General features: G+C 41.5%; 3 protein-coding genes and 1 long non-coding RNA gene across 6 annotated transcripts; 2 read left to right on the forward strand and 2 right to left on the reverse strand.

The window, feature by feature from the left end:
- Positions 1 to 7,503, forward strand: LOC127358852 (zinc finger protein 436). 3 transcript variants are annotated; one of them, XM_051392339.1, is made up of 7 exons: positions 1 to 156; positions 1,259 to 1,461; positions 1,602 to 1,694; positions 1,819 to 1,914; positions 2,013 to 2,123; positions 2,662 to 2,785; positions 5,941 to 7,503. In XM_051392339.1, the coding sequence occupies exons 1-7, from the start codon at positions 117 to 119 to the stop codon at positions 7,422 to 7,424; spliced, it is 2,151 nt and encodes a 716-aa protein (XP_051248299.1). In that variant the 5' UTR covers positions 1 to 116; the 3' UTR covers positions 7,425 to 7,503. The 3 variants fall into 3 exon arrangements, with proteins under 3 accessions (XP_051248299.1, XP_051248301.1, XP_051248300.1); XM_051392341.1 differs by lacking the exon at positions 1 to 156 and having other exon boundaries at positions 1,317 to 1,461; positions 1,809 to 1,914; XM_051392340.1 differs by lacking the exon at positions 1 to 156 and having other exon boundaries at positions 1,329 to 1,694; positions 1,809 to 1,914.
- Positions 7,500 to 11,942, reverse strand: LOC127358867 (uncharacterized). Its single transcript, XR_007882548.1, has 2 exons — positions 11,870 to 11,942; positions 7,500 to 11,646 (listed from the first exon to the last, which is right to left on the reverse strand). It is a non-coding gene; the product is annotated as an uncharacterized LOC127358867 (long non-coding RNA).
- si:ch211-214j24.10 (uncharacterized protein LOC558894 homolog) lies at positions 9,904 to 14,349 on the forward strand. Its single transcript, XM_051392353.1, has 4 exons — positions 9,904 to 10,039; positions 11,891 to 12,688; positions 12,803 to 12,835; positions 13,494 to 14,349. The coding sequence occupies exons 1-4, from the start codon at positions 10,024 to 10,026 to the stop codon at positions 13,541 to 13,543; spliced, it is 897 nt and encodes a 298-aa protein (XP_051248313.1). The 5' UTR covers positions 9,904 to 10,023; the 3' UTR covers positions 13,544 to 14,349.
- Positions 14,249 to 27,730, reverse strand: osgep (O-sialoglycoprotein endopeptidase). Its single transcript, XM_051392352.1, has 12 exons — positions 27,582 to 27,730; positions 23,529 to 23,663; positions 23,302 to 23,421; positions 21,533 to 21,708; positions 18,193 to 18,288; positions 18,055 to 18,104; positions 17,892 to 17,970; positions 17,667 to 17,732; positions 16,385 to 16,475; positions 15,311 to 15,386; positions 14,938 to 15,036; positions 14,249 to 14,674 (listed from the first exon to the last, which is right to left on the reverse strand). The coding sequence occupies exons 2-12, from the start codon at positions 23,641 to 23,643 to the stop codon at positions 14,635 to 14,637; spliced, it is 1,008 nt and encodes a 335-aa protein (XP_051248312.1). The 5' UTR covers positions 23,644 to 23,663; positions 27,582 to 27,730; the 3' UTR covers positions 14,249 to 14,634.
- Positions 27,731 to 27,914: the final 184 nt, after the last annotated feature.

The raw sequence follows: 27,914 nt of genomic DNA on the forward strand, positions 1-27,914 counted from the left end.
TTGAAAACAATTCACTAGACGTGTTTCCGCTCTGTAGGAAGCTAATAACAAATAGCTCACTAGCTGATGATAGTTGGTTAAGCGACTCTTAAAAGTGACCGTACATTGTCTAAATCATGGAAACGACTGGCAGTTCTTATCAACTTGAAAACACAGGTCCGTTTTGTTTCAGTGTTTGTCCAACTGTTAGCTCTAGTGTCGTTAGCTCGTAGCTCCAGCTAACAGCAGTGATTGTAGGTAGCTAACTTCCCTCATGTAAACACAGCAAAACATGGGATTATAAAGCAATGTGTACTGTTTGTACGAACTTCAGCATATTTATTGAGTAAATTTAAAGGTTTAGGATTACTGTGTGAGTAGGACAAGCTGTAAACCTCTGTCGTTAGCCACATTACGCACTGTTTGCTTATGTTGTAGGCTAGTCGACTCGGTGGTAAGAGGAGTTGTTGGCTCATGATGTGTCAGAGGAATTTCTTGGTACGGTACATTATATTTGGCCTGTACAGTGTTGAGACAGTTGGATATAATATTAGTGAAGTAAGAAAAAACATGTAATGCAAGGGGCTAGAAAACATATGGAGGCTACAGACTAAACATTGTTGGGAAGAGAGTTGTTTTATATCCTCAAGGCAGCTATTGTGGCAACAGTATATCTGAACAGGTGTTTCTTTATTTTCTTTAGTTTGAGCTTTTTTTTTTTTTCTTTGAGCAGCTTTCTGCTAACAGGTTATCCATGCATGTTGTTCTGTAAACATCTGGTACAGGAGGTTCCCCAATGACCCTTCAGTTAACCACCTTATTAATATTTAAGACAGATTTAAATGTAAGTGTTCAACTTGAATAGTCACACCAGACCCTGTGTACAAGGAAATGTTTATTTTATCAGCAAACATGCTCACAGGTTCTGTCACTTATTTGTGTTTGTTACGTTACAAAGAAAAAACAATGGTACACTATCACGGTCTTTCTCAAGACCCCAGAAAAATGGAGAATATTCAATTAAATATTATTTAATCGATTAAAAATTAAACCAATGACAGAATGTATAAGAATAGTTTCACACTCTTTACTGTTGCTCTGCCAATTTACAGTAGTTATGGAATAACTAAATCTAATCAGATTGGGGTCCCTGAGACTACATCTTATCAAATATAGATCTTCTGCGGCCTGATGTGTATTAGTTTTGGGGTCCTTGACATCAAAAAGGTTGAAAACTGTTGCACTATGGTGTGAGCAGAAGACACTTGTGTTTGTGCAGATATATTCCTGCCGTTGTCATCACTGAGGCTGCTGATCCCTCCTCTGCGGCTGCTCTCTGCAGCGATGTGGCAAGTGGCTCAGCGCAGAGAGGTTCTTGATTATGAAAAGGTCGACGAGTTTGTGACGCTGGTGACGGCGACTGTTCCAGACCTGCTCAGTCCAAAGCAACGAGGCAAACTGCTCCTTCGACTGAGAGCGAAGGTGGGTCTGCGGGTGTCATAGGAGAGCAAGTTTAAAGAAATGTTACTAATCGTACAATAATGTCATGTTTGATGGATGAAGGTAAGTCAGTGTCTTGCTGAAGAGACACCTCTCGCTTCTTTCTACATCTTTCTCTTCAGGTTATTCTTGAGCTGTGCAGAAATGAGGAAACAGCCAATATTCTGCGTATACAGCCTCACCTGGAACGGATCCGCCCGGCGGGATACGCTGGAGTAAGTGAGAGCAGTCTGTGTTCACATATCAAGCACAGTGGAGTTGGGCCTTGTAGTTACAGTCAGAATGGAGCTTGTGTCATTTGGAGATGGTCCAAGCAGTAACAACGATAGTGTCTTACAGAGTGGAGATGCAGAGGTGGACGCAGAGGAGGCCATTTTTGTGGAGCTCATCCAAACGCTGCTGAAAGACCCAGCAGAGAGGGAGCATTTTTACCAGGCAAGGCAGCTTCATGTAACCAAACCTGGCATTCTGAAAAGAGTCTTTTTGTGGACCTCACTGGGTTTTTGAGTGACTCTTACCTTTGTTCTTCCCAGGAGGTTTTTCAAACAGAATATGGTGTCAGCTATGACACAGACATGCAGCTCCTTGTGTGGGAGTTTCTGTCTAAACTGGAAAAACTCCTGCCAGTACCAGACCTCAGTCAGGTAGGAAATGGCATCACACTACAGCAGCTGCTGCTTGCAACATGTTAAAGGAAGTATTTGATGAACAGTGGGACAAAAATGATTTCATCGCTTCCCTCCAAACTTTGGAATGTTTTAACGTTAACAGGTCCTATTTTTAAAAAGATTTTGTTGTTTTTTGTGCTGCGTTGTAGTGTACCAAATAGGCTTTAATACAGTAACTTTAAATGCTTCTATCTTGATAAGAAATACTTTAAATAACATAGTATCATTGATGTTGTCATTGGCTGGGTGTGCTCATATTATATGTATCGTTACCAGACATCTGTATCTACCTAAAAATGCAGTATTCATCAGGCTGTAATCATTCATACTTACAGATAATTATCATTTTCAGGAGTCACAATATTATAAGAGTCACGGTGGATGAAATGTTATGTGTGTAAGTGTGAATAAAGCTTTGTTTTGTCACATTTCAGTCTGCACTTTGTTCTTGCTGAGTTGTCTTCAGTCAAAGCTGGGTCAGCATTCCTGAGTTTTCTTTTTTTTCCATAAACAGACGGTTTCGTGGCTGACCTCTGCCCCCTCCGTGCTGAAGGACTGCTTGGAAGCGCTCTCCAGTCCCGACGACCTGAGGTCTCTCCTGCAACACCACAAATGCCTCGAGCACCTTGGAGCACAAGGTAAACCAGATAGTCCCTATAAAACATCTACTCATTTCATGTGAACAGAGTTGACAGGATGTTTTCCCTGTGGGTGGGCTTATATTCCCGTCAGTATTAAACATGTTTGATATTCGTGAAGCTTTGTCAGTTGTGTTAGTGTGGACAGTAACATTTCACAGGGTTCCCACACATCCTGGAAGTTTAGAGACTAGTTTTCTAGTCATAGAAACAGCTGGAAATTGATTAAAATGATCAAACTTGCACCAATCTTTTCCACTTCCAGTCTGTTTTTTACAGAGCCGCCATCAGAATTCTCATTAAAGCCCACTGGAAGGAATTCTGGTTGCTGTGGTTAATAAATTTACGCAAAGCAATGTTAATTGTGCATGCAACAAACACCCTCTACTCCTTATTTTTATTGGCTGACAGGTGAGAAGCTGAATGTTCTGTAAAATAAAATAACATAATTTGTTACTTATGGGCTGTGGCCAAAGTCATGTCACTGTAACATGTAGTTACAAAACTAAAACTGTAGTCAGTTCTAGTGTACCTATGATGAGAACGGCCAAGTGCACCGCAAAAGCAAATTAATATGATAAGTGTCTCATAAACACTGACCAGCTGCCTGTAATGGACCAGAGGCATCATTGAAAAGGGAGGAATGAAACTGGAGTTAAATGTGTTAATACTAGACCGACTGGTAAATTGTATGTCCGTCTCACTTTGAAACGTATTTATGGGAAAATGGGTTGAATTGAATTGTTGTAACAACTACAAAACAACACCAACATGGAACCAATATTGCTTTTCCTGATTATTGTTTTTTTTTTGTAATTTAAGTTTTTATTTATAAACACGGTACATAGCTCATTGGGTACAGTTTACATACATAAAAAGGTCAGACAAAAAAATAACTAACTGGTTAGGTGTTCCTGGTTAAAAGAAAAAAAGTACAAAATTACAGAGGTACAGGATTACAAACAAACAGCCTACTAGTTAGAGGTCAGGTAGTCCATAAAGTAATCCCAGCTTCCTAGAACCACAGGTCCCCTGCCCCTTATTCTTGCCAACATAATCTCACATGATGCTGTTTCACTCATCAAAGCTTTCCACTCATTAAATGTTGGGATAGTGGATGCTTTCCAATGTCTCAGAATAATTCTGGCAGCTGAGGTTGTCCCCACCATCAACACTGAATGAACGCTTTTGGTCAATTTTGGAATTTCTGTTTTATCTCCCATAAGGCAAAGACGTGGGGATAAGGGCAAGGATATTCCTACCCACGCCTCTAAGAATTTCAATACACTTTGCCAAAATGAGTTAACCGTAGAACATTCCCATATGAGATGTATGAATGTGCCCATCTCTGTCTTGCAATTCCAGCATGTGTTGGTACTTATTAGTCCTACTTTGAAAAGCCTACATGGTGTCCAGTAATACCGGTGTAAAATTTTATATTGAGTGAATTTAACTGTACCATTATCAGCCACAATTTGTTTCCATGTATCTTCATCAATCTGACAATTAAGGTCTCTCTGCCAGATTAACCTCAAATTGTTACATGAGCTGCTGGTTAAATAAATTGAATTAGTGTTGAATGTTGATGCTTTATGGTTAGGTGGGTTTTGGAGATAGTCAACTATTGGGTTGTTGGTTTCATTCGGTTGACACTTCTTCATTAAGCAATGTCTAACCTGCAAGTATTTCCAAAAATCACTCTTCTCTTGCAAATTGTATTCTTGGGCTAATTCAACAAATGACTTAATTATACCATCTTTATAGAGATTGCTTATTGTGTGTATTCCATTATCTAATCATCTTCTCCAAAATGTTCTTTGTTTCCCTATTTTTACTTCTGGGTTTAACCAAAGTGAGGCATATTGCTGTTTGCAATGTGAGATCTTGTGGATTTTATGAACTTTTGCCCAAACCTCCCAAGAGTGTTGAATAATTGGATTATAATCTCTCTGTTTATCCTTTGACTGCTGGGTTATCACACACATAGGGTGGAATGGCATGGCAAGAGCCTTTTCTTTTTGAGCCACTGTTTGAGCCACTGTTTGAAACGCCCATCCATCTGGGCAGGTTTAAAATCTTTGTCATGTGCCACCCATCGTAATATTTTGATGTGATTTTCCAGTTTGTTTTTACGACATTCTGCAAACCACATGTTTAGGGGTGTTTTTGTCAATAAATTTTTATAAAAACCAAGCAAGCTCTGGAGGGGAATGTCCAGTTCGCTTAATTCTAGATTTTTCCATTTAGCATTGTAATATGGGTTGCACAGATAAATCAGATATCTGAGCTGTGCAGATTTGTAATAGTTCACTGTGTTTGGCAAAGATAATCCTCCTTCTACCAGAGCCTTTTCAATAGCAGCCCATTCTAAACCATCCACTGTCCCACTCCAGAGTTTGGATAGCTATCTTGGCCATTTCAAATGACCAGCTATATAGTCTAACATCAGGTAAACCAAGCCCGCCTTTATCTTTGGGTGCATGCATTTTGCTCAACTTAAATCTGGGCTTGCTTCCAGCCCATAGAAAGTCTTTAATGAGACTATCGTACTTTTTAAAATTGTGATCATTTTTCAGTTCGGCAGTGGTCTCTTTGATCGTTGACACTTTCAAAGCCAATGTATGCAGTTGGCACTCATTTTACTCACTTCAGTAAAGAGAGTTTCCAGGCTATTATTCTGCTCAGGACGCTTCAGGCTAGCATCACTAGAGTCTGCTGCAGGCTTTCTAAAATATTTTGAGGTAGCAATTTCTGTGCTTCAGATGATGAGAAGTAACAACGGAGTGTTCTTAAACACAAAGATGTCGAAAATTATTGAGAAATGAACGAATGAATTTACATTAATTTGGTGGGATTTCTGGACAACTTCTAATGTGCAGCCATCTTGTTCGGCGCTCCCACGTGACTCCTTTCCTGATTATTCTTAATACTTTTCTGCCTGTATGGACATAAATAGGTCTTAAACTGCATTCATAATAGTCTTTAGAAAGTCTTAAATTGAACCTGTTGAAACATGCAGAAACCTTGACTTGTCTGCCAAAAGAAACAGAAACTTCTGTCTAACCACACAGTTAGACACACAGTCACTTGCCCAATACTTGCCATGTTTGGACAACACATTAAATACCTCCTTATGTTTTCTGTGTTTGACACAGGTACCACTGTGGAGATGTCCACTCAGGTCTTCGCCTGCTCTGAGTGTCCATTCTTCCACATGCAGGAGACCTTCCTGCTGCAGCACATTGAGCACAGTCACCCTGAGCAGTACAGCAAACTCCAGAAGGCCGCAGAGACAACTGAGGCCCCCAAGAAGAAGGTCCAGCATCTCGAGTTCCCAAAGCCTTTCCCAATCCACGACAGGCCCGACCCTCACATGTGCCAGGAGTGCGGCAAAACCTTCACACGTGCCTCAGACGTGACTCGTCACCAGCGGACACACACGGGTGAGCGTCCCTACACCTGCGAGGAATGCAAGAAAGGCTTCAAGAACTCCTGGGATCTGACCAGACATCAGCGCATTCACACCGGAGAACGGCCCTTCCTCTGCTCCCAGTGTGGCAAACGGTTCACACAGATGGGGCTGCTCAAGCTGCATTTCGAAAGAACTGCATGCGGACAGACTTGCAACCCTCCCCTCGACTTAACGACAGAGGTGGTGATAGCAGAGGAGACGTCAGAGAAAGAGGGCGGTCAGTACAAGTGCCAGAAATGTGGCGAGAGCTTCGGCAGCATCCTGGAGCGGCTGAGGCACAGGCAGAGGCACGTGGTGAGGCGTCAGTACAAATGCTCCCTGTGTGAGAAGATCTACAGCCGAGCGTCGGACCTCAAGAGACACCAGATGAAACACACTGGCGAGCGGCCATTTGCGTGTGATTGTGGGAAAAGCTTCACGCATGTGTGGCTCCTGAACAAGCACCGGCAGATCCACACCAGGGAGCGTCCGTACCCCTGCACCGAGTGCGGGAAGAGCTTCACGCAGCTCCAGATCCTCAACAGGCACCTGCTGACTCACAATGGCCAACGGCCATTCCAGTGCTCCTACTGCGAGAAGAGCTTCACACAGTTGGCCAGCCTCACGCGCCACGAAAGAATCCACACGGGTGAGAGGCCGTACCTTTGTGCCACCTGCGAGAAGACGTTCCTCACACACGGCGAGCTGGTGAGGCATCAGCGCAGCCACAGTAACTTCAGGCCGTTCAGCTGCCAGCAGTGCCCCAAGAGCTTCAAAACCAAACGAGCGCAGAGCGAACACCTCAATACGCACACGGGAGAGCGGCCGTTCGCTTGCGCGCGTTGCGGGAAGAGGTTCGCCAAGTCGACCTCGCTCGTCCGGCACAATCTGACTCACACAGGGGAACGGCCCCACCAGTGCTCCCAGTGCGGGAAGACCTTCCTCACCTCTGGCGAGCTCCTCCTCCACAAGCGGATCCACACGGGAGAAAGGCCGTATCCCTGCTCCTACTGCGAGAGGAGGTTCAGGTGCTCCTCCGACCTCAACATGCACATCCGAACACACACCGGAGAGAAGCCGCACAGCTGCCCGCTCTGTAAGAAGAGTTTCTCTACGTCGACGAGGCTGAAGAGACACGTACGCACACACATGGAGAAGGGCATCGTTGTGGAATCCTTTAGTCTTTGAGCTGCCAGGAGCTAATGATTTATTTATTAGAAGATGATGATTGTTTCTTTGTCTGTAAAAATACAAACTCTTACATCAATTGAATAGTTTCATTTTTATTTTTTTATTTTGGTGACACTGTTACATGAATTGAAGTATTGTCCTGTCTGGCTTTGTGAACATAGGAAGTCACTTTCCATATTAAAGTGGAAAGTTTCTGAAAATCAGGTTTTAAGGGATGGGATCTACTGATCTGATTTGTGACATCACAAATAGTTTGGAAGTCAGTCCTGGTCCAGTATGCAACTTGTACAGTGTGAGGTAGAAACTTGAATTCACCAGTGCTTATCCACTGAGAATGGACTTTACAGTGACGTAAAAAAAAAAACCATCCAAAAAAAGAAAAACATCTGAAGCTTTGTCTGCTTTCCTTTCCTTACGATTGTCTCGGGACAGCTCAGATTCAGTTTTCGACCTGCCAGGGAAACCCAGGGAGAGAGACATTATTTAAAATGAACAAACCCAATCTCTGATTGTGAAAGGAAGGTGTCTGAGAACAGTAGGAGCATTGACAGTTGCCAACCAGTCGCCTTGGGTCATTATTACAGTCTTTCTTAGTTCTGGCAGAGATGTTGGGTGCGCCACCCAGGAAGGTTAAGAGGATGCTGATGGTGCCTATAAAACAATGCAGGGATGACATTTTAGGTTATTAAAGGAAAATCTGTCTGTGCTTAAAATATATATATTTATTAACTTAACTGGGGGGGCGATAAAGACGGCAGATAACAGATAACATTGAGGGTCATTTCAAAAGATAAATGATCAAAGAGATCAGGAGGTGGGGAATCTACAGGACAGTGGCAATAGAGTAGAGTGTGGGACAAGCGATAAAGCCAGAAAAAGTCAAAGAGCAGGACAGGGCAGAGAAGAAAGGACAATGGGAGCTCTGGAGAGAAACAGGAGGAGGAAAACAAGCCAAACTATCCACAGAGGAGCCAAAGAAAGTGAAAGAAAGTGAAGATTCATGGAGGTGATGAGAGCAGAGAAGCTGACACAGAGTGTAAAGGCTCTGGTTTAGAGGAGGGAGAAAAGAAAAACAAGGTGAAGGAAACCAAGGAAAGCAAAACACACCTGAACAGGGACGAAGCTATGAGAAGGTGCACAAACACAATGCAGAAGAGGAGCAGCGGAGAAGGGCCACAGAGGTGTGCGAGAAAGGGGGAGGAGGCCACAGATTTTAAGGATGGAGCCACTGATGGGCCAGTAGCACTGGAGGACTGCTCAGATATCCAAGGTGAGTTTCCCTTAAGTTACTCATTTATTGTGAAGAGTTAATAGCTCATTCATTGATCTGTGTAGTGTTAGAAATAACTTGTCTCGTTGATTTTAAAACAACAGTTTGCATGCTTCCTCTCCACTGTGTGACTGATCACTGCTTTCTGTATAAACTGATTAAAGGTTGTTACATTCAGGACAATGAGAGGCAGGATGTGTGTAATCCACTCAAAACTGAATATGGAAGAGCCTGTGAACTGAGGTTGTAGTTACAGCACTACTTTAGAGCACATTGTCTGTAGTTCTGCAACCATGATGACTCCGATTTGTTGTATCATCAGATTAGATTATGGATGCTGGTGGGGTCCAGACCACATTTGTAAACCAAGTTTTGAGTCTTCTTTCTAATTTATTTTAGAGGCCTGCAAAGGTCAAATATTTCTTATTGCTCAAGAAAACAACAATTAGAGTCATTTATGTGCCATTAGTCCTATTCCGTTCTCATCATGCAAGCTCCTGGGGTCCCGACACACAGGTAGGGAATTCATTGAATTTGGAAAACACGCCGATTTTGACTTTGTTAGGGCTTACTTTACTTCCTCAAACAAGTATTCCAAGTTTTCTTTGCTTTAACTGTCTTATGTATATTATTTGGTATAGTGTGGGGTTTTTTTTTTAGATCTGCACCTCACCATTAATTTGCCTAATTTTGTGATCATCACTGTCAACTTGTTTACTTTAACATTGAGTATATAGTTGGAATTTGCACCTTAACAAGTTTATGTTTGTGTCACACACAGGTTCCGTTACATTTCTGACGTTGTGTACATTTGGGTTGCACATCAAATCAATTTGCTCTCAGGTATTTGCACTCTTTATGACTTTGTACTGCGACTGCTACACAGCAGATTCCCTCAGGATAAATAAAGTTTGTAAATTAAATCTAATAATTGTATATTGTTTCATCATATTTTATGTAAATCCCTTAATGTGGCATATGTGTGAAGGAACAAGTTTTGCTGTAATATCACATTTGCATAAAGACCTCTGAACTAATTTTTCATAGTGTTAAAATCTTTTATTTTAAAGAGAAAAAACCCCGTCATCCAGTTAGACCCCCACGTGGCTATCACATGGGTCATCTTTAGCGCAAGGGTTGATGATTAAAATTCCCTCCAAGTTTCCCGCCGGACCGCTTATCTACAGGGACTTCCTGTCCCACCCACATTCTCGTGTCGCTTCCGGGTGGCCACACAAGACCGATCCAGCGAGCCGTCGTTACCTTAACGTTGTAAACAAAAGTTACTGAACGGTTTAACTTCAGCGACACTTGGAACGAAAAGACATGCATATCAAAACAAGTAAGTTTGGACAACTTTTTGACACGTCACACTGAAGTTCCTTACTTTCAGATGTCTGATTTCGTTGTCTTAGCGACGGTGTTAGCAACTGTGCTAGCGGTATCGATAGCAGCCTGCCCGCTGCTTTGAATGGGGGTTACGAAACTTTGACTTCGGCTAACATGCTAGCTAGCTGTCCATTTCACGATATGGTGGGAAATAGAGCCATCTCTTCGACGACAGCGTTTGTTGTTGGGGGTTTGGTGAACTATATTGATTATATTATAACGACAGACCGGTAAATCCGTCGAGTTTTATTCGCCGCACCATGACGCTGCTAATTAAAGTTTGCTAACACCGGTGCTGGCTCGTAGCTTCTGCGGTCTCGTTAGCTGCCAGCTCCGCATACACGAAGCATAGCATGTTGTTGTATCCGAAGAGACAACAATAAAGCAGCCAGGTCCGTGTTGTAGCCAGAGCCCGCTGACTCAGGTCGGTCGGATCATTTCTGACACGGTGCTTGAGGAGGAGCTCCACTGGCAAAGTACCGTTTCTTTCTTCCCCCTTTTTTTTTTTTTTTTTTTTTTTAAATGTGGCGCTTAGCGGGCACGCTGTTCAGGCCGAGTGTATTCATATTTTAATCATATGGGTGTTACACTTGAATCTGTGTCCCCTCCAGTTCTGAGACAATACAAAGAACCTGTTGTGAGTTTCGTTGCTTTTGCCTCTGAGGAAGTATTTCCAGTAGACGTACCGTTAACAATGACCTGACTTGTGCCATGTGGACAGAAAATGGCCCAACTAAAATTGAACCTTTCCTTCACACCCTGGTTAATTAACCATTCTGTTCCTTTCACTAAATGTGACTGACACAGACCGTTGTGTAACACTGGTTCAAGGTGTATGGTGACCAGCTGACTACAGCCAGTAGTTAAACATTGTCTTTAAATACTGAGGTAAGCAAATATAGGCTTGCAATTTTATTTCAATGATTGATCATTCAGATTTTATTTATTGACCGTTTAGACTGTAAAATGTTAAACGATGAGAAAGCCTCAGGTTGGGAACTTGGAAAGCCAGAGGTAAAGTTTTCATGTTGCCTGTTTTGTCCAACCAACAGCTCCAAACTCTTTAACAACATAAACAAGGGAAAAGCCAATAGTCACATTTGAAAATGCAAACTATTGTTGTATTGCATCTGTGATTGAATAGATAGCAGGAATGTGGCTTATCAATGGTTGGCGTCTAATTTCCTTGGTCAACTTAATTGGTTAATCAACTAATTGTTTCAGCATTACAACAACACACACACACACAAACTGGGCAATTAGGGCTTTTTAATTTAGTCATTTTCCTACTATCAGTGGAGCAAATACCCCACATGAGGTGTTTTGCTCCAGCTGTTCCAGCCTCTTAGTTTAGTATCAGGTCATTTTGTTCTTTTCTGCACAACTTGGAAAACAGGCAACTGTTGTTCTGCTGAAACTCAACTGGCACAGTGAAGTCACATGAAAATGTGTCACCATCCACCCCTGATGTTTGTTTGTATGAAACGGCCAAGTGCAAAGATCCTTTATGAACCAGTGCCAAGTGCAGAATCTTGGAGTGTGAAACACCTGTTTGGACACCTGGTGAAATTAACACGAGGAGGAGGCAGAATAGGGATTCAGGAATTATTATTATTTTTACAGTTTAATAGTTTAACAGGGTTTCAACTCTGAGCCCAAATGTTGGTGCCCCCCCCCGTGGTGACTATTTCATATCATACTGTTCACCAGGACCTAGAAAAACAGTTCCTGGTATGTGTGGTATGCAGATATGAGTATATTAGATAGCAGATATTTGACTCACATTTCAACACCTCTGTTTCAGGTTCATGGGAAGCCAGTAACACTGTGTGCGAGTCCGATACCCTGTGTGACCCAGCAGTCCTTGTTTCAGCCACCAACTCCGAGCCGCACATTCGCAACCGCCGCCTGTCTCCTGGCTCGGGCAACTGTGGAGGTGGTGGGGGTGGAGGCTGCATCTCTGGAGGTGACCAACAGCCCCGACAGCTTTCACCCGAAGGCGAACTGATCGGAGCCGGCCACACACACGCCTTGACCTTCCGCAGGGAAAAAGAGCGCAGGGGCCAGCAGCACAAAGGCCGCAGCCTCCGCAGGGAAAGCCAGAAAGGCGTCAGCCGAGTGAGCGAGCGGCCACAAAAGGGTATCCAAAAGGAGAGGTGGGTGGAGGACAGTCTGTCACTGCTCAAGCCCCCACCCGCCTTCCCAGTGCAGGACAGCCCCGCCAAGCTGCAGCCTGCCGTCAGCTACGCCTCCAAGGTGAAGGCGGGGGCAGCAAGCGGAACACTGGAGGAGGACCGGCCTGCCATCGGCGTGCTGCTACAGAACCAGTGGGGTCTCAGTTTCATCAGCGAGGCGAGGCCGGCCACGGAGGGCCCCAGCACTCGCCCCGCTACCAACGCCCTCCACCCTCAACCCACAGACGCCGAACAGTCAGCAGAGCTAACATTCGAGACAGTTCTCACAATCCAGCCCCCCGAAGTAACTCCTATTCCAGTCGCTACCTCTATCATCCCCACCGCACGCCCAGAGGTGGACGAGAGCAACGGGAAGCTGCTGCTTAGTTGTCGCCATCTAGTGGAGGCTTTGAATTATCACAGTAGAGGTGAGCGCTGAGAGGAGCCGTAAAGACGGTGCCCTGCCACATTTTCCTTCTGGAATATTGTCATTTTAGTGCATTGCCTCTAACGGTGTCTTTTTTTTATTTATCCCTCCTCAGAATGGAATGCTATTTGTAACAAACAGAAAAAAGGTAGGTTGACCGTTTATCATTTGGGTTTAATGCCGATACGGTGTGAAATGATACTTTTTAAAACAGTACCACACAATCTGGTGTTCAATCTACACAACCAAAATTCTTTTCTTTCTTGTCTCCTGGCACGTTTCCTCTGTTGATCCATTACTCTGGAAGTTGGCAAGCATTAAATAATCACCATCAAAGTATACAGTCCAAGTTAATATGAACAGCTGGTAAAATCAACAGTTACAATATGCATTGATCCATATGCATTTTCCAAATTACCCACCTTAAATAAAATGTATATTTATATTGGAGCCTGACCGATACCAATTTTAGAGGGGAAGAAATCACTGATTACCAACATGGAGGCCAATATAGTGAATTTCTTAACTGCTATTCTTTGTGGATTGTGCACTAATGACTCTGCAAAGGTACTCAGAAAGCAGCTTTCTTCAACACATAACTGTATTAAAGAATATTTAAGTTAAATGAACATATTGTCAACCTGCCAATTCTGGTTGACATTGCTGAGAGCTGCTTTTCTCTTAGTGTGCTGCTTGTCACAGTATTATCAGTTTATTATAATGCCATGCTTAATATAGATTTATCTGACATATGTGTTGTGTCTTTGCTTCTCCCTCTGACATTTTGTTCTTTTTCTGTTTTGCAGTTCCAAAAAAGGTAGTTTGGTATAAGGAGAGCCAGGAACACCCAGCCTAGCAGTGTGACAGACCCAAAGCATATGTAAACACACAACATACACCTACATGCACATTAAAACACGTAAAGATGGACACATTTTTGAGTCCCGTTCACACACACTGCACTCAGGATGATGTCTTCACACAAAGCCACACTGACACTTTGGACTAACTCCTTTGAGATCTTACAGCAATGGACTTTTTTAACGCCTTACAGAAAGCCTGCCTTAATTAATCAGACCTGTTTTCATCACCTCTCATTACCATTTTTAGCTTGTATGTGTAGAGCTGGTATTTTTTTCTCCTTTTTTTTTTTTTTAACAATCTCTGAGGAGCTGTAATTTAATTTCCCCCCTGTTGAAAGCTGCAGTTTTATCAAACTTTTTGTGTCCTCTGTAAAGCGAGCGGTCAATCAAGCACTTTGTTAAAAAGAATCTGTTGTGACCAATCCCTGTGTGCGAGAAACCCTCATCAGAGTGATTTATCCCCCCTCCCCTCCCTTCTCCATTACAACACCTGCTTGAGTTTTATGGTTATTGTATGCAGAGGACTTGTGTATCCGTGTCTTCAGTTTACAGAGGGGTGTAGTCAAAGGCACAGTAGAGTTCACCCTTTACCCCTGTCAGATCTTAATGCTGTGTTCCTTTTCTTTGTTTTTATTTGGTTCCCTAATCGGGCGAATGTTGCTCATGAATCCATAAGGGATCTCACCATGTTCAGTATGTTGATTTTTGAAAAGAATTTATTGAATAAAAAAAATTTACACTGGAGAAAGAGGAGGAATGTAAGTGAACAGTATTGCTTAATAAAAATGAATAAACTTGATGAGTTTCATCTTAGTCTGTTTTTATCTGACAGTTCAACGTTTCCCTCCTTGATACTGAGGAGAAACAGTTTAAAGTAAAACGGGACTGATTTAACTTGCCAGGATTTTCCGTAGTCCGCCTGAAACATTAGCGGGAAGAGAAACTTTATTTGTGGCTTTAAACTGTAATTCAGACAAACTCAAAACAAACTCTTAAATTCTTAAGTTTCCCAGAATGAAGTGTCTCTTCAGGAGCTCTAAACCTCCCGTCCTAACAGACCTGCTGCAACATGTGGCTGAGTCCATCAGTCTCTCCACGTCACCTCCACCTCATCTGTTCTGTACCTGCAACAGGACAAATGCTCATGTCAGCATGGACACATCAGATGTTCTGGTTTCTCCTATTTCCTATACATCAAGAGGACATTGCTGAAGAGTTTCTAATGATTAACAATCTTTTAGCTGGGGGACCCTGAAAAAACATTGGCTCCAACTTTGTGGAGCAAAATGCTCGATCATTCAACCACAAGTGGCCATTTTGGATTTCCAGGATCACGTTCATTTCCCACAGAGAGCCAGAAGCAGAAACTAGATACAAACAGGTGTACCTCTGTGTAATCCACGAGTCCTCCAGCTCCGTCACCTGTCCAGACCTGAACATCTCCCAGCCGGCTTGAGCGATCATTGCTCCGTTGTCTATGCAGAACCTGTGGCACAAAGTGAGCACTGTTATCTGGACTCAACCTGGAACACAACGTTCACTTTTTTTTTTTTTAAAGGACCATGCCAGGGATTTTGCATGTTCAGTCCATTTACTGCCACTCACTTAACATTACTGCTAACTGTATTACAAAGCATGCTGTGAAAATGCATAACCATGTAAGCAGTCTGTAGGAAATATTAAAGTAAAAGCAAAGCGTTGGTCCTGTGAACACTCTTAAATTCAGATAAATAATAACAATAGGGGATCCACTGGTTTACCGTTCATCTGTGGCAAACAGTTTGGCTCCTCTCTCCTTACACATCACCCCCATCATCTCCTGCAGACGCAGGTTACCTGCAGAGGAAACCAGAGGTCACGGTCTCTACAGGATGGACTCTATTAAGGACAGTTCAAGGACCGTTCAAAGCTTCTGATGAGGCTTTAATGGTTGGAATTGGGACTGCTTTGATTAGTTATGATAGGATGAACCTTTCCTGAGCATCTTGCAGTTGTTGTGATTAAGGATGTCCCATACAGGTTTTTTTGCTTGTGATCTGATCAGTTATTTAATATCTACAGAGTTCCGAATACTTGTATTTTTCTAGATCACACAGGTGAACAGCTTTGCACTGAATAAAGAAAAATGTTTGCAGCCAAGCTGTTCCTTAAGGTTTTTTTAATTTATCAGCTGTATGATCTTTTTTGGTCTTGTTGCTGTCTGGAGGGAATTTCTCTCCCGTAAGAAGGGTCCTGTAGGGTTTGTTGCTTCAGTGCAGCCTGGGTTACCTGAATGAACTGGATTCTGCTGAGTGTTGATTTTCCTTGCTACTGCATCTTTTTACAGATTACAATAATAAATGACTCTTATTGGCTCTTCGTTCGTGGGGCTGTTATGTGATTTAGACTGTTCACCCTGTGATGAAAAAGTCAGATCCGGGCCACACATGAGCAAAAAAGGCTTGCAGTCTGAATGTGACATGTAATTTCTAAACAAGCAGAATAACATCAGTTCATTGTGGTTGTGATGAAGTTAAGAAAGAAATAAGAGAATAAGAACCACAAACAGTTGAGGACAGTAGGAGCATTTCATTCCACCAAAAGTAAAATATGAATTCCTGAAATATAAATGTATATATTTTAATTTGATATTAGGTCAGGTATATATTACCCCATTTAAAGAATAATATAAACTCTGGGATATTTTCTTTGGTTTTCCACTATGTCAACAGTCTGTTGATATGTCCGGTTCCTGTGACGTTGGAACTGCAGTATTGTATCTACTAGAAAGATCGGGACATTGGGGCAGTGGTACCGAATACTTGAAGCATCTCTCACTGATTGCTGATACTCACAGCCGACGCCCCCGACGATGAGGACCTCCTGGGAGCCGCAGTGAGCCATGGCCCTCTCTGTGATCTCCACCAGCATTGAGAACAGCGTCTCCTGCAGGAAGGGAGGTGTTAACCAATAGTTGATTAACCAATTGTTGTATGAATGGTTTCCATGTAAAAATGCTCGAGGAAAAAAAACAAAAAACTGAACATTTGATCCATTTGTATGTCCTACATTATGGTAAAGTGAATATCTTTGGACTGTTGGTCAGACAGACTGAATTTGGGCTTTTCTCTCTTTCTTTTTTTGTTTTTTCTAACAAATAAAGTGTGTATGTGTCATTAAAGTTGGTTTACAAAAAAATAAAGAAGCCATAAGGGAAATAAATAAATAAAAGTATTCATTAGATACAGAGCAATCACAGGAGACATCACACCAAAAATGTATTTTCACGGTAAACTATATTTTTTATAGAAAATATCAGGTGTATGATTATCCATTCCATATACTTCTTTGAGGAAATCAATTGTGTAGTGAATAATGTTTTGTGAACTATTGTAGAGACTAAAGTTCGTGAACCCTGAGCTGTACTGTTTATAACAAGCAGGGAAATACAATCATTGACTAAATTAACTAACCAGGTCAGTTTAGTCTTACCAAAGTGAACCCGTGCAGGTCAAACCATGAGAGGAACTGCACAATTATTAAAATATTATCCAACATGTTAAGCTGCATTTTTATGCATTTTTTTTTTGTGTGACCAAGCAGCAAAATAATCAAATACTCTAGTTCTAGTACAATCTTGTTCGCCAGATTTAAAAAAACATGTTTGTTTGGTACAGACCCCAACAAATTTAAAATCATTATGACGTTAATTCAAATTGGGAAAAAGGATTATTCCCACACCAATCATCAATCATATTGCAATATCTGTCATAACTGCAATGTGAAATTTTTACAGTATCATACAGCCCTAGTTAGCTCAGAGGATAAGATATTTAACTTTAATAGAAAAAACCATTAAAACCATAGAGTTTTAAAAACAACTCAAAACAACAATATTTTGACTTTGAAGGTTTTTTTATGTTGTTTTTTTTTATGTTAAACCATTTTATCAAATAAAATGTCTGATAAAATATAAAAAAGTATTTAAGCCAGCAAATCACTGTATGGTAGCCTATGAGGAAAGATAGATGGGAAGAAAGTGTGTCAAGCTTGGCCCAGCACTCCACATGTATAACAATATCATAGACACATGTTGAATTGGAGAGCATGAGGCAGCACTACAGCTGTTGTTCGTACCTGCAGGGAGAAACACAGGTCCTCTGCTGCACACTGACCAGAGCTCAGCATCTTATGAGAAACCTCCTGTGGAAGAAGAAAAGAGAAAACTTTTGGGAACAGGGACCAAAGTAATGATGAAGTAGCAGACAGCAAACTGTAGCCTCAGGATTTGAATTATCATCTGCAACAAGTCAAAAGATATTTAGCTGATAGCACTTACTGTAGATACAGCTCTCCACTCACCTCAATGTAGGACAAAATCCCAGAAAATGAGACATCCATTCCTTTTACTGTATATGGCAGCTCCACGTACTGACTCCCTCTAACAGCAGGCACAGGAAGCAAAGTGAAACAAGCATTACAAACACACACAACACATCCCAAAAAGAGATTGAGGCTCACTCACCTTTTGGCCATCTGCTCTATGTTGTAGCCTGGACTGGGGTCATTGGAAATCTGAGTGGAGGAACAGTTATTAACACACATCGATCGCATACAGTAGAAGTCAAACTGTTGCTCTCACGAGGACCACGATGACACACACCTTTATTACACGGGCGAACCTGTCCAAACAGTTGCCAACGGCGATGTCAATGGTCTCCCCAAATATTCTGTACCGCCGCTCTGAGTACGCAATAACCTGCACAGGAAGACATGGACAAAAGAATGATTACATTTGTGGTTAATCCAACCCACTGTTTCACTGACATCATGAGGAAGAGCAGTGCAGAAACTCAGTGCCATGACATGCAGACGGGCAGTTTCTCCGGGAGGCCTACGGACTGGGTGCAAACTACAGGGGAGCATAAGCTTCATAAGATAACATGATGTGTGACATTTTGGGTTGTCTCTAGAATATGTTTGCAATGCATTTCGATTCTTCTGTATCATCATGGATCATGTGTAAAATTAGGCTGTTATTGATGTATGATCCATTGTTGTGACTCACTGGCCCAGTACCGATAGCTACGATGGTGAATGGAACACTACAGTGGGTGTTTGTCCCTGTCCTTGTGCATTATTTAGATTGTATCCTATCGTTTTGTATAACTTAATAGTCCATATTGTGACATTTGCAGTAGGAACCATAACATCTGCCTGCGCTCCAAACACACCGACCCCACACACCATTGGATATTTATAATTTGTTACTGCCCCCTTGTGCAGAAAGTGTTTGTTGCATGCACTGAAAAATATATACTTGACTCTGAAAAGACTGCTACAATTTCATTCCACGTCTGATAAACCTACTCTGAAGTGTCATACGTGCAGTTCTCCTACCAACAGTCTAGTTTCAAACGAAATCGAAGGCGTAGCTCTGAGTGAAGAGCTAAAACTACATTTCAACTTTTCCAGGACTACTTAGATTATTTCCAGGATATTTGGTCATATTAATCAATGTCCAGGTTTTTCCATGACTGGAAAACTAGTCCTCAGTTTGTGTCTCCCAGCTTCCGACAGTAGCCCAGAACAAACAGACCAAACACTGGATAAACAAACACTTCTGTGGTTTTTGCGGCCACCGTAGTTTAAATCTGCAAATTCACTGCTAGATGTCATTAAATGCTACAAGCTTGTCCTTTAAGTCAGCAGCTAAGATCTGCTAATCCCAGTCCTATGTGCTCAAGTAATGGCTATTCCCAATTAAAGAAAAGGACCCCCCCTCAGCCTCGGTACATGGGTCACCAGCTCTACCCACTGAGCTAACGGGGCGCCCCCCTCTTGCAGTATAATTTTAATTTTACCTGTTTATCATTCTACCTGGGTAATATGGACATAGAGCTACCAAAGAAAGATAGATACCTCCTAAAAGTCTTCATGGCAGCGAGCAAAAAAGCCATAATAAGAAGATGGCTCAACACAGAACTCCCATGGTTAGTCAGTAAGAAGCCATAATTAAAGACATCCAAACTATGGAACTACTGACTTTTAGTCTCAGATTACAAAAGGGACAAAGGTAATGCCCCCTGGGAAAAATGGTACATCTATATCACGAGAAGAGGTGATAACCTGCCTTAATGCCTTATATATTTTGGTTAAGAAAAACAATGACCATATTACTGTATATATAGTATACGACGATATCAGTGACGACCTACTCACAACCCTATGGTTCTCTCATGTTTTGTTCCTATGAATGTGCGCATGTCTATATGTTCAATTATATATATATATATATATATATATATATATATATATATATATATATATATATATATATATATATATATATATATATAGCCGGATGGTCTCAAAGAGAGGCAAGATGATCAGAACTGAAGGGGTTGACCTGCCAGAGAGCAACATAGGTGATATCCAAGACAGCTACAAGTACTTTGGTATCCCACAGGCTAATAGAAACCATGAGGAAGCCACAAGGAAGTCAACCACAACCAAATACCTCCAGAGAGTAAGGCAGGTCCTGAAAAGTCAGCAGAATGGCAGGAACAAGATCCAAACCATCAACATGTACGCACTACCAGTCATCAGATACCCTGCTGGGATCATAAGCTGGCCAAAGGAGGAGATAGAAGCCACAGATATCAAGACAAGAAAGCTCCTCACCATGCACGGAGGGTTTCACCCCAAATCCAGCACCCTGAGACTGTACGCTACGCGGAAAGAGGGAGGCCGAGGACTAGTGAGCATCAAGGCCACTATCCAGGATGAAACATCAAAAATCCAAGAGTACATCAGAAAAATGGCCACCAAGGATGAACTGTTAAGTGAATGTCTCAGGCAACAGAAACCCAATAAGAGTGCGGAGGAAGAGGAGCAGACAACCTGGAGGGACAAGCCCCTACATGGCATGTACCACCGCCAAATTGAAGAAGTGGCTGATATCGAGAAGACCTACCAATGGCTGGAAAAGGCTGGACTCAGAGACAGCACAGAGACACTGATCATGGCAGCACAAGAACAGGCCCTAGGTACAAGAGCCATAGAGGCCAAGATCTACAAGAGTAGATCTGACCCAAGGTGCAGACTATGCAAAGATGCCCCTGAGACAGTCCAGCACATAGCAGCAGGGTGTAAGATGCTAGCCGGTTCAGCGTACATGGAGAGACACAACCAAGTGGCTGGAATAGTGTACAGGAACATCTGTACCCAGTATGAAATAGAAGTATCCAAATCCCAATGGGCCACACCACAGAAGATGGCTGAGAACAACAGGGCCAAGGTGCTGTGGGACTTCAGCTTCCAGACTGACAAACAGGTCCTGGCCAACCAACCAGACATAGTGGTGGTGGACAAGGAGCAGAAGAAAGCGGTGGTGATAGATGTGGCCATACCAGCAGACACCAACATCAGAAAGAAGGAACACGAAAAGGTTGAAAAGTACCAAGGGTTGAAAGAACAGCTGGAGCAGATGTGGAAGATCAAGGCGAGCGTGATCCCTGTGGTAGTAGGAGCACTTGGGGCAGTGACCCCCAAACTGGGGGAGTGGCTCCAACAGATCCCAGGAACAACATCAGAAGCCTCAGTCCAGAAGAGCGCAGTCCTAGGAACAGCTAAGATACTGCGCAGAACCCTCAAACTCCCAGGATACCACCCCAAGAGGGTGAGAGGGAAGTTTTTTATATATATATATATATGTTTATGATTATTTGGACATGTGGGTGTAAGTGAACATGTGCATGTATGTGTTCAGGTGCACAGGCATATGTGTACATATCTACCTTTTGTTTTTCTTCCTTCTTTTTTGTTGTTCCAATAAGGACACTACAGGGTGAGCACTAGAATTATTTTTCTCCCATCATATTGTAATTATAGCTACTTTTGTTTATTGCATTGATGCTGCCCATGTTTTGTACAAAAAACTAATAATTAAAAAAAAAAAAAGGCTGAGGGTGTAGGTGGTGCACTGTGGGACAGACACCAACCTGTGTGTTTCCACCGCTAACATAAAGCACAGTCGGGTTGTTGGCTTTTGTGATGAGTCGGCCCATCTCAATGTGTCCAATACAGTGGTTGACACCGAGGAGCGGCTTTCCCCAAAGCTGTGCGACTGTACGGGCCACCAGAGCCACTGTTACCAAGGGGGCACCCATACCAGGACCTGAAAGAGAAGGAGAAAAAGAGAGAGAGAGGGATTGTTTGTCATGTTGGAGCCGTAAAAACATTGTTTCCACTCCAACATTACTTCCACTTATAAAGAGCCCTTAGCCTAAGCAAAGCTACTTAATAATCAATAACTGATAACTGGTGTAAGTGTTGTCTAGTCAAAGACATGACAGCTTAGTTTTCTGATGGATGTGCTGAATCAGGGCGTCTTTCAGTCAATATATTGTTTCTATTTTTTCCCCACTATGAAACCTATTTCCTCTATTTTTATACCCTGTTGCAGTGGACAGGTTGAATGGAGAATGTCTAAAGGCTGTTTCAGAATCTGTTTTCCGTTTTAAGAATAAGGAACCGAAAGGAAAGTGGTTAATATTTAAGTCAAGATGAACAAGTGGCAAACCAATGAAATCCATACATTTGCACACATACCAGTTCAATGATTAGTCAATTACAATGTGTTTCCTTTATTCTATATCATTGCCGCTGCTATACTAACTTCAATAAGTGTAGTAAGTGCGGTAAGTGGTTAAATGACACCAAATTATACTTTTTAACTGTTCTTATTGTCTTCAACAAGTTATTTGATAAATCAAGTCATTTTGATCATTTATATTTAATTTAAATATTGCTACATGCACATTGCTGTTCACTACTGATTTGTGTTTCCATAGAAACAACTGCAGCAGTACAGTCAGTATCTACACTTACATTTCCTGTAGGTGAAAGCTTAACATGTCCACCCTGTCAGAGGGCAATATTAATGAACTGAATAAATTTGTAGAATAGTACACGTCACTTTCAACAATAAATTACACTGAAGGTCCTCCATGTGTTCACTAAATTCTAACTTTATCCAAAAATGGTGGACATTCTTTTATTTTTTCTTGTAAATGATGTCTTGACCCAGTCACTGTCCACCCAGTCACTGTCCACACTGTCACTGTCCACACTGTCACTGTCCACCCTGTCAGACTTCCGTGACAGGGTGGACACGTGGTTGTTTTTTTTTCCGTCTTTCTTCTAGAACCCACTGCCTTTGTCCACACTGTTATGTCGTCCACCCTGTCATCTTCTTGTAAATGATGCTAAACTATTATAATTACAATTATTTTCACAATTCAGCAGTCTGCTTCCTGTTTATTTAGAAAAAGTGGAAAAGTTCAACATCAGGTCTACTGAGTACAATGAATATGAATTTAAAATGGTAGTATTGTTATTCTGACATGATTACCACTTTAAAAACCAATGTCACACTGTGGGGCAAAAAGTCCATGAACACATACAACCCTAAAACTAGACATGAAAGAAAACAACACAGGAAAGCATCTTCCAATGTCACCTCTAAATGTGTTTCTTGATATTAGACTCCCAACTTTACATTGTAGTCAGTATTGTTTATAGAAAAGAAAAGATCCTAGATACATCCATTTAAACTAATGTTGTGGGGGAAAGCACTGTTTAAACTCACATGCGTTGTTTTTTTGTTTTTAGTTCTAGTGAAGATCTGAATGCTTTTAGGTGAAAGTACAACGTAATCCTTTTGTGACCGTTTAAATCTCATTCAATAAGAGCCAGGATCTGGTGTTACCTTTGGTGTACGCCACACAGTCAATGTCTGCAGGCTTCAGCCCTGCTTGCTCCAGCGCCTCCTTCAGGACAGTCAGTATGACAGCACGGTGGTGCCTGGCGGTGTCGCTCGGCATGAAGCCTGATGGGTAAAATAACGTGGTCAGCTTCATGTGCATAGTGTTAGACTGTGATACATTGCCATTGAGGTGAAGGTGACAATAGTGCTTTAGCACAAATGTGACTTGCCTTGACCAGGAGGGGTGATGTAGGTCCGTCTAGGGTTGGAAAGCACTTCACCATCCCTGATGATTCCAATGCCGATCTTATTGGCACTGCCCTCAAATCCTATTACTACAGTCATAGCAGCTAGAAAAAATATCTCTAGGAAAGAGAAAAGCAACATGCAGTGAAGGCTAACGTATTCTGTCTTTGCATGGAAGTCAAGCTGCTTATTGTTACAGCAGTAGAGTACACTGTAAAACTGTACTGGTTATTGTTACAGCACAACAGTTTAAAAATGTATTTTCCTTTAACTGCTTCATCTCTCTTGGAAGTGCACAACAAAAAAAATGGGAAAGTTGTCATTCAAGCCATCCCGCCAGTCAGCCAGAGAGGGCGGGTGCTACTTCTGAGGGCAACTTCCTGATAACCATGCTTGCACTGCTTCTCACAGACACACAGCCATCCAGAGTTGAAGTGTATCTACAGCGACAGTTAAAAGGTGATATTAGGAATTATCTTCCTTTTACACTTTGCAGTGGATACGTTACTTCATGGTGAGTTGATTTATAAATTTTTTGCTTTATTTCTGTTCCTCAAGTCTTTTCTCAGAGGTAAGACTAACAACCTGAGCTGCTGCTTCGTGGAACTTTTTCTAAATAAAAATGTAACAACAAAGATATGTGGTCAAACTTTAAAACTATTTGGCCCTCATTTGTTTATGGTTTAGGTTCTGCTCGATTCATTTTAGATTATTTTCAAGATACAGATTTGAAGATGACAGGGTGGACGGTGTGACAGGGTGGATGACATGACAAATTTCTTCTATCTTTTTGTTGAGCACTTTAAATTTTAATAAGAAAGGTGATATATATAAAATGTATTATTATTATTATTTAATGCTTAAGTTCATTTAAGTACTTGCATCTAATGAAGAGCTCACTGATCTATTAATCTAAGCCGGAAAAATAAACAGATACACAAGTAAGCAGATAGATAGTTGCCTATAACTATCAATCTAGTTATTCACAGTCTGCTGAAAAATAAAATAATGTACAAAAGCTTAAAGTTTACGCAAAGATAAGACTAATGACCTAAGTTGCTGCTTGGTTGAACTTTTTCTAAATAAAATGTAACAAGAAAGATAGTTAGTGAAACTTTAAATCTATAAAACTATTTGGCCCTCATTTGTTTACGGTTTAGGTTCTGCTAACTCAAATAATTTGTTATTTCAAGTTTTTTTTAAGATAAAGATTTGAAGATGACAGGGTGGATAACATGTAGAGGTGTTGAAATTAATCAAATAATCGATGCATCGTGATGCAGACATGGACGATGCTGCATCGATTGTAACGCAATGATGTCACACGTTAATTTTCCGGCCGCGGCATATACATTCAAATGAGAAATAACATTCTCAGTAGCCTAACCGGTTTCATCAAGTAGTGGGTGGGGCGCAGGCAGGGAGGACTGACAGGGGAGGAGAGATGGAAAAGTTTCTGACAGGAGTAAAAAAAAACGGAGGAGACGTCAGAGGCAAGAACAGCATGTGACGGTAACCGGCAGAAACCTAATAAGAGCAGGAAATACGACGAAGCCTACACAGCCCTGGGTTTACTGTGAATACGGTCGGAAATGAGTAAAGACCTGTGTGTGTTTTATGTTTAAAACTCTGACAGCGGACAGCATGAAACCAAACAAATTAAGACTGCACCTGGAGACCTTACACCCCAGTTATGTCAATAAGCCACTGGACTTTTTTCAGTTCAGTTTTCGATGAGTAAACCAACAGGCCGGTCATTTAGTTAACGCGGCATCAGTAAATAAAAACACACCGTAGCCTGGTACAAACACCGCCACATCACAAGGTGCAAAAAACCATCACACAATAGCAGAGGAGCTAATACTGAAAACAACCATATGAAGTAATATAGAAAACTGTATTATATTGAACTATACAGTATCTTAATGCATTCCGTCAAGTCAAATATCCTACATGGCTTTAATAGAAAAATTTATTTGAAGCATTGTGATGCATCGAAGAATCGAATCGAATTGCTGACATGATAATCGTAATCGAATCGGGAGATCAGTGACAATTCACACCTCTAATAACATGGCAGGGGTTTCCTGTCTCCTGCGTTTTCCACCCCAAGCATTATTAAGAATAATTGGCAGTGTAGGAATTTAAAAAAGTATTTGAAATTTTAATGTTAAATAAGACCAGAATAAAATGTATTAATCACATCTGTCTACTGTTGTGGTGTTGTGTATTGGGTTCTCCAGTGCAGTCGGTCAGTGTGTGGGCAGGTGGTAAAGTAATGAGTCCCTTGCCGGTTCAAGTCAAGCCCAGCCCATCCCTCCACCACCTCTCCACGTTTGGATGTCTATGCGCTGCATGTGCATGATGTGAATAGATAGATACCAGTCTGTGTGTAAAGTAAGAGTGAAAAAAAGAATAAATTAACAAAGTATCTCTTCTTCTTTCTGCCCCAAACTTCCTACTCAACCTACTAAGTAAGTCTCGTTTGACAATCATCATTCACACGGCTATAAAAGATATCAATCTAGTTATTCACAGTCCGCTGAAAAATAAATAACGTACAATTGCTTCAAGTTGGTTGACAGGCAGGAATTTGATCAGGAATTTAACTGAATTCATGTGAAATCAATGGGCGTAAATAAAAATTACTATTTTAGTTTATAAAGTTTATATATAAGTGCCTAGATTATTCTTTGGTTAGACTAAATAACACTTATTTAATGTAACTGTTCAACTCAGTTTTAAATTTCTTGAGATGATCGAATCATGTATCAAAATACTCTCTTATTAGGATTACATGGAGGAGGCCATGGCCAGACGCACAATTAGTGAGAAAACACAACCACTAGACTGGTCCAAACTAAACCCATCCTACAAAAGGAAATGGGAGGCTGTGAGTCCAGCTGGTATCAGAAGGTAAGTGTTCTATCACTTCACTGTAATGATGATTTTATGTTAAGATTCTGGAGATTTAAACAGTTTTTCATTTTTATGCAGAACGTCAGCCAGCCTCTCTCCAGAGAGGAAGAGGAGGCGAGTGGACCTCAGTGGAGAGTGGACCTCAGTGGAGAGCAGACCAAAGAGAAAGCCGGTAGGTCCTCTAATGGCAATAAACAGACCTGGGTTCAGTTTTTTTTTTTTTTATTAATTTGCCTTTATCACAGGGATTACAACTTGGAATTTAGATTTTACTACTAATATTACAGAGACTGGAACGACTAATTATCTGATAAACATCTGGAGAGGAAGAATAAAGGTGAAGGGTAGACGAGGAGCTGACAGACACAGGCACACCATTTTATATATACAACACACACACAGCTGACATTTATTGTTTTTGTAGTTTACCATACAATATCTTTGGATCTGGTTTAAATCAACTATTAACATTGGTGTTTATAGGCTGTTAGTTTTTGCATGCGTCGAGCACACATTGTTCATTGTGCCCAGAGTGTTTGAGAGACCTTAACTGGTGTTGCTCTGGCCTTAAAGAAACTGTGCATTGTGGGGCAGGGGTCGGGTTAGTGCTGGAGGTGTTGACCCATGCAGGGGGTGACAGTAATGTGTGTAACATGAAATGGAATCTGGGATGTTTTCATCCTCAGGTTTGGTTCTGATTTTCAAGCTGTTTGTGACTGTGTTTTATACTTTTTACTAGAACAAGTTCTCCTCCTACAGGTCATTCTTCGACTAACTGGGAATACTGGACGAGAACTGAGCAGCGCCCCATCTCGCTGTCACTAATTAAATAAATAATAAAAATTTTAAAAAATAATTTTTTTTTATGTTTCTTTCATTAATGTGTCTTCTTATCTCACAGTTCATTTGGCTCTGTTAGTTTCTAATGTGTCAACCTTTTAAAGAGACTTGAATTTAAAGATCCCTCTGTGATTTAAATATCATGTTTAGTTAAATCATTAAAAGAAATAAAAGCATCCTGCAGCAGTGTAGCTGTCATGCTAGCAGTGACAGCCTTCACCCTGTCTGTGTAAAGCTAGCTCATATTAACGCTGCATTGAATAACAGAATAGACATACCCAGTGTTTCTCCTTTCTGTGGCTCACATTCATCCAAACTCCTGCAGGTTCAACTTAGAAACTCATACTTTAACTTCCTCGGCTAACTTCTGGAGCCCAATTCATCCATGAAACCTGGGGGTCCACACACAGTGACAGCCGTAGAGTTAGCCTCACCAAAAAGCGATGGTTAAATAGTGTTACACTGCACTAGGTCGTCAGGATAGTGATATATGCGGTATAGGAGCTAGCACTGTGTGTTTAATCCATTAAAAAACAGAAAATAAAAAAGGTAGAGTTTTTTATTTATTGTTTTTAATCAGGCACGTGTTTAGACAGTAACTAAGTATCGCA

This window comes from Dicentrarchus labrax, unplaced genomic scaffold (assembly GCF_905237075.1).
Source record: "Dicentrarchus labrax unplaced genomic scaffold, dlabrax2021, whole genome shotgun sequence".
NCBI lineage: Eukaryota > Metazoa > Chordata > Actinopteri > Moronidae > Dicentrarchus > Dicentrarchus labrax.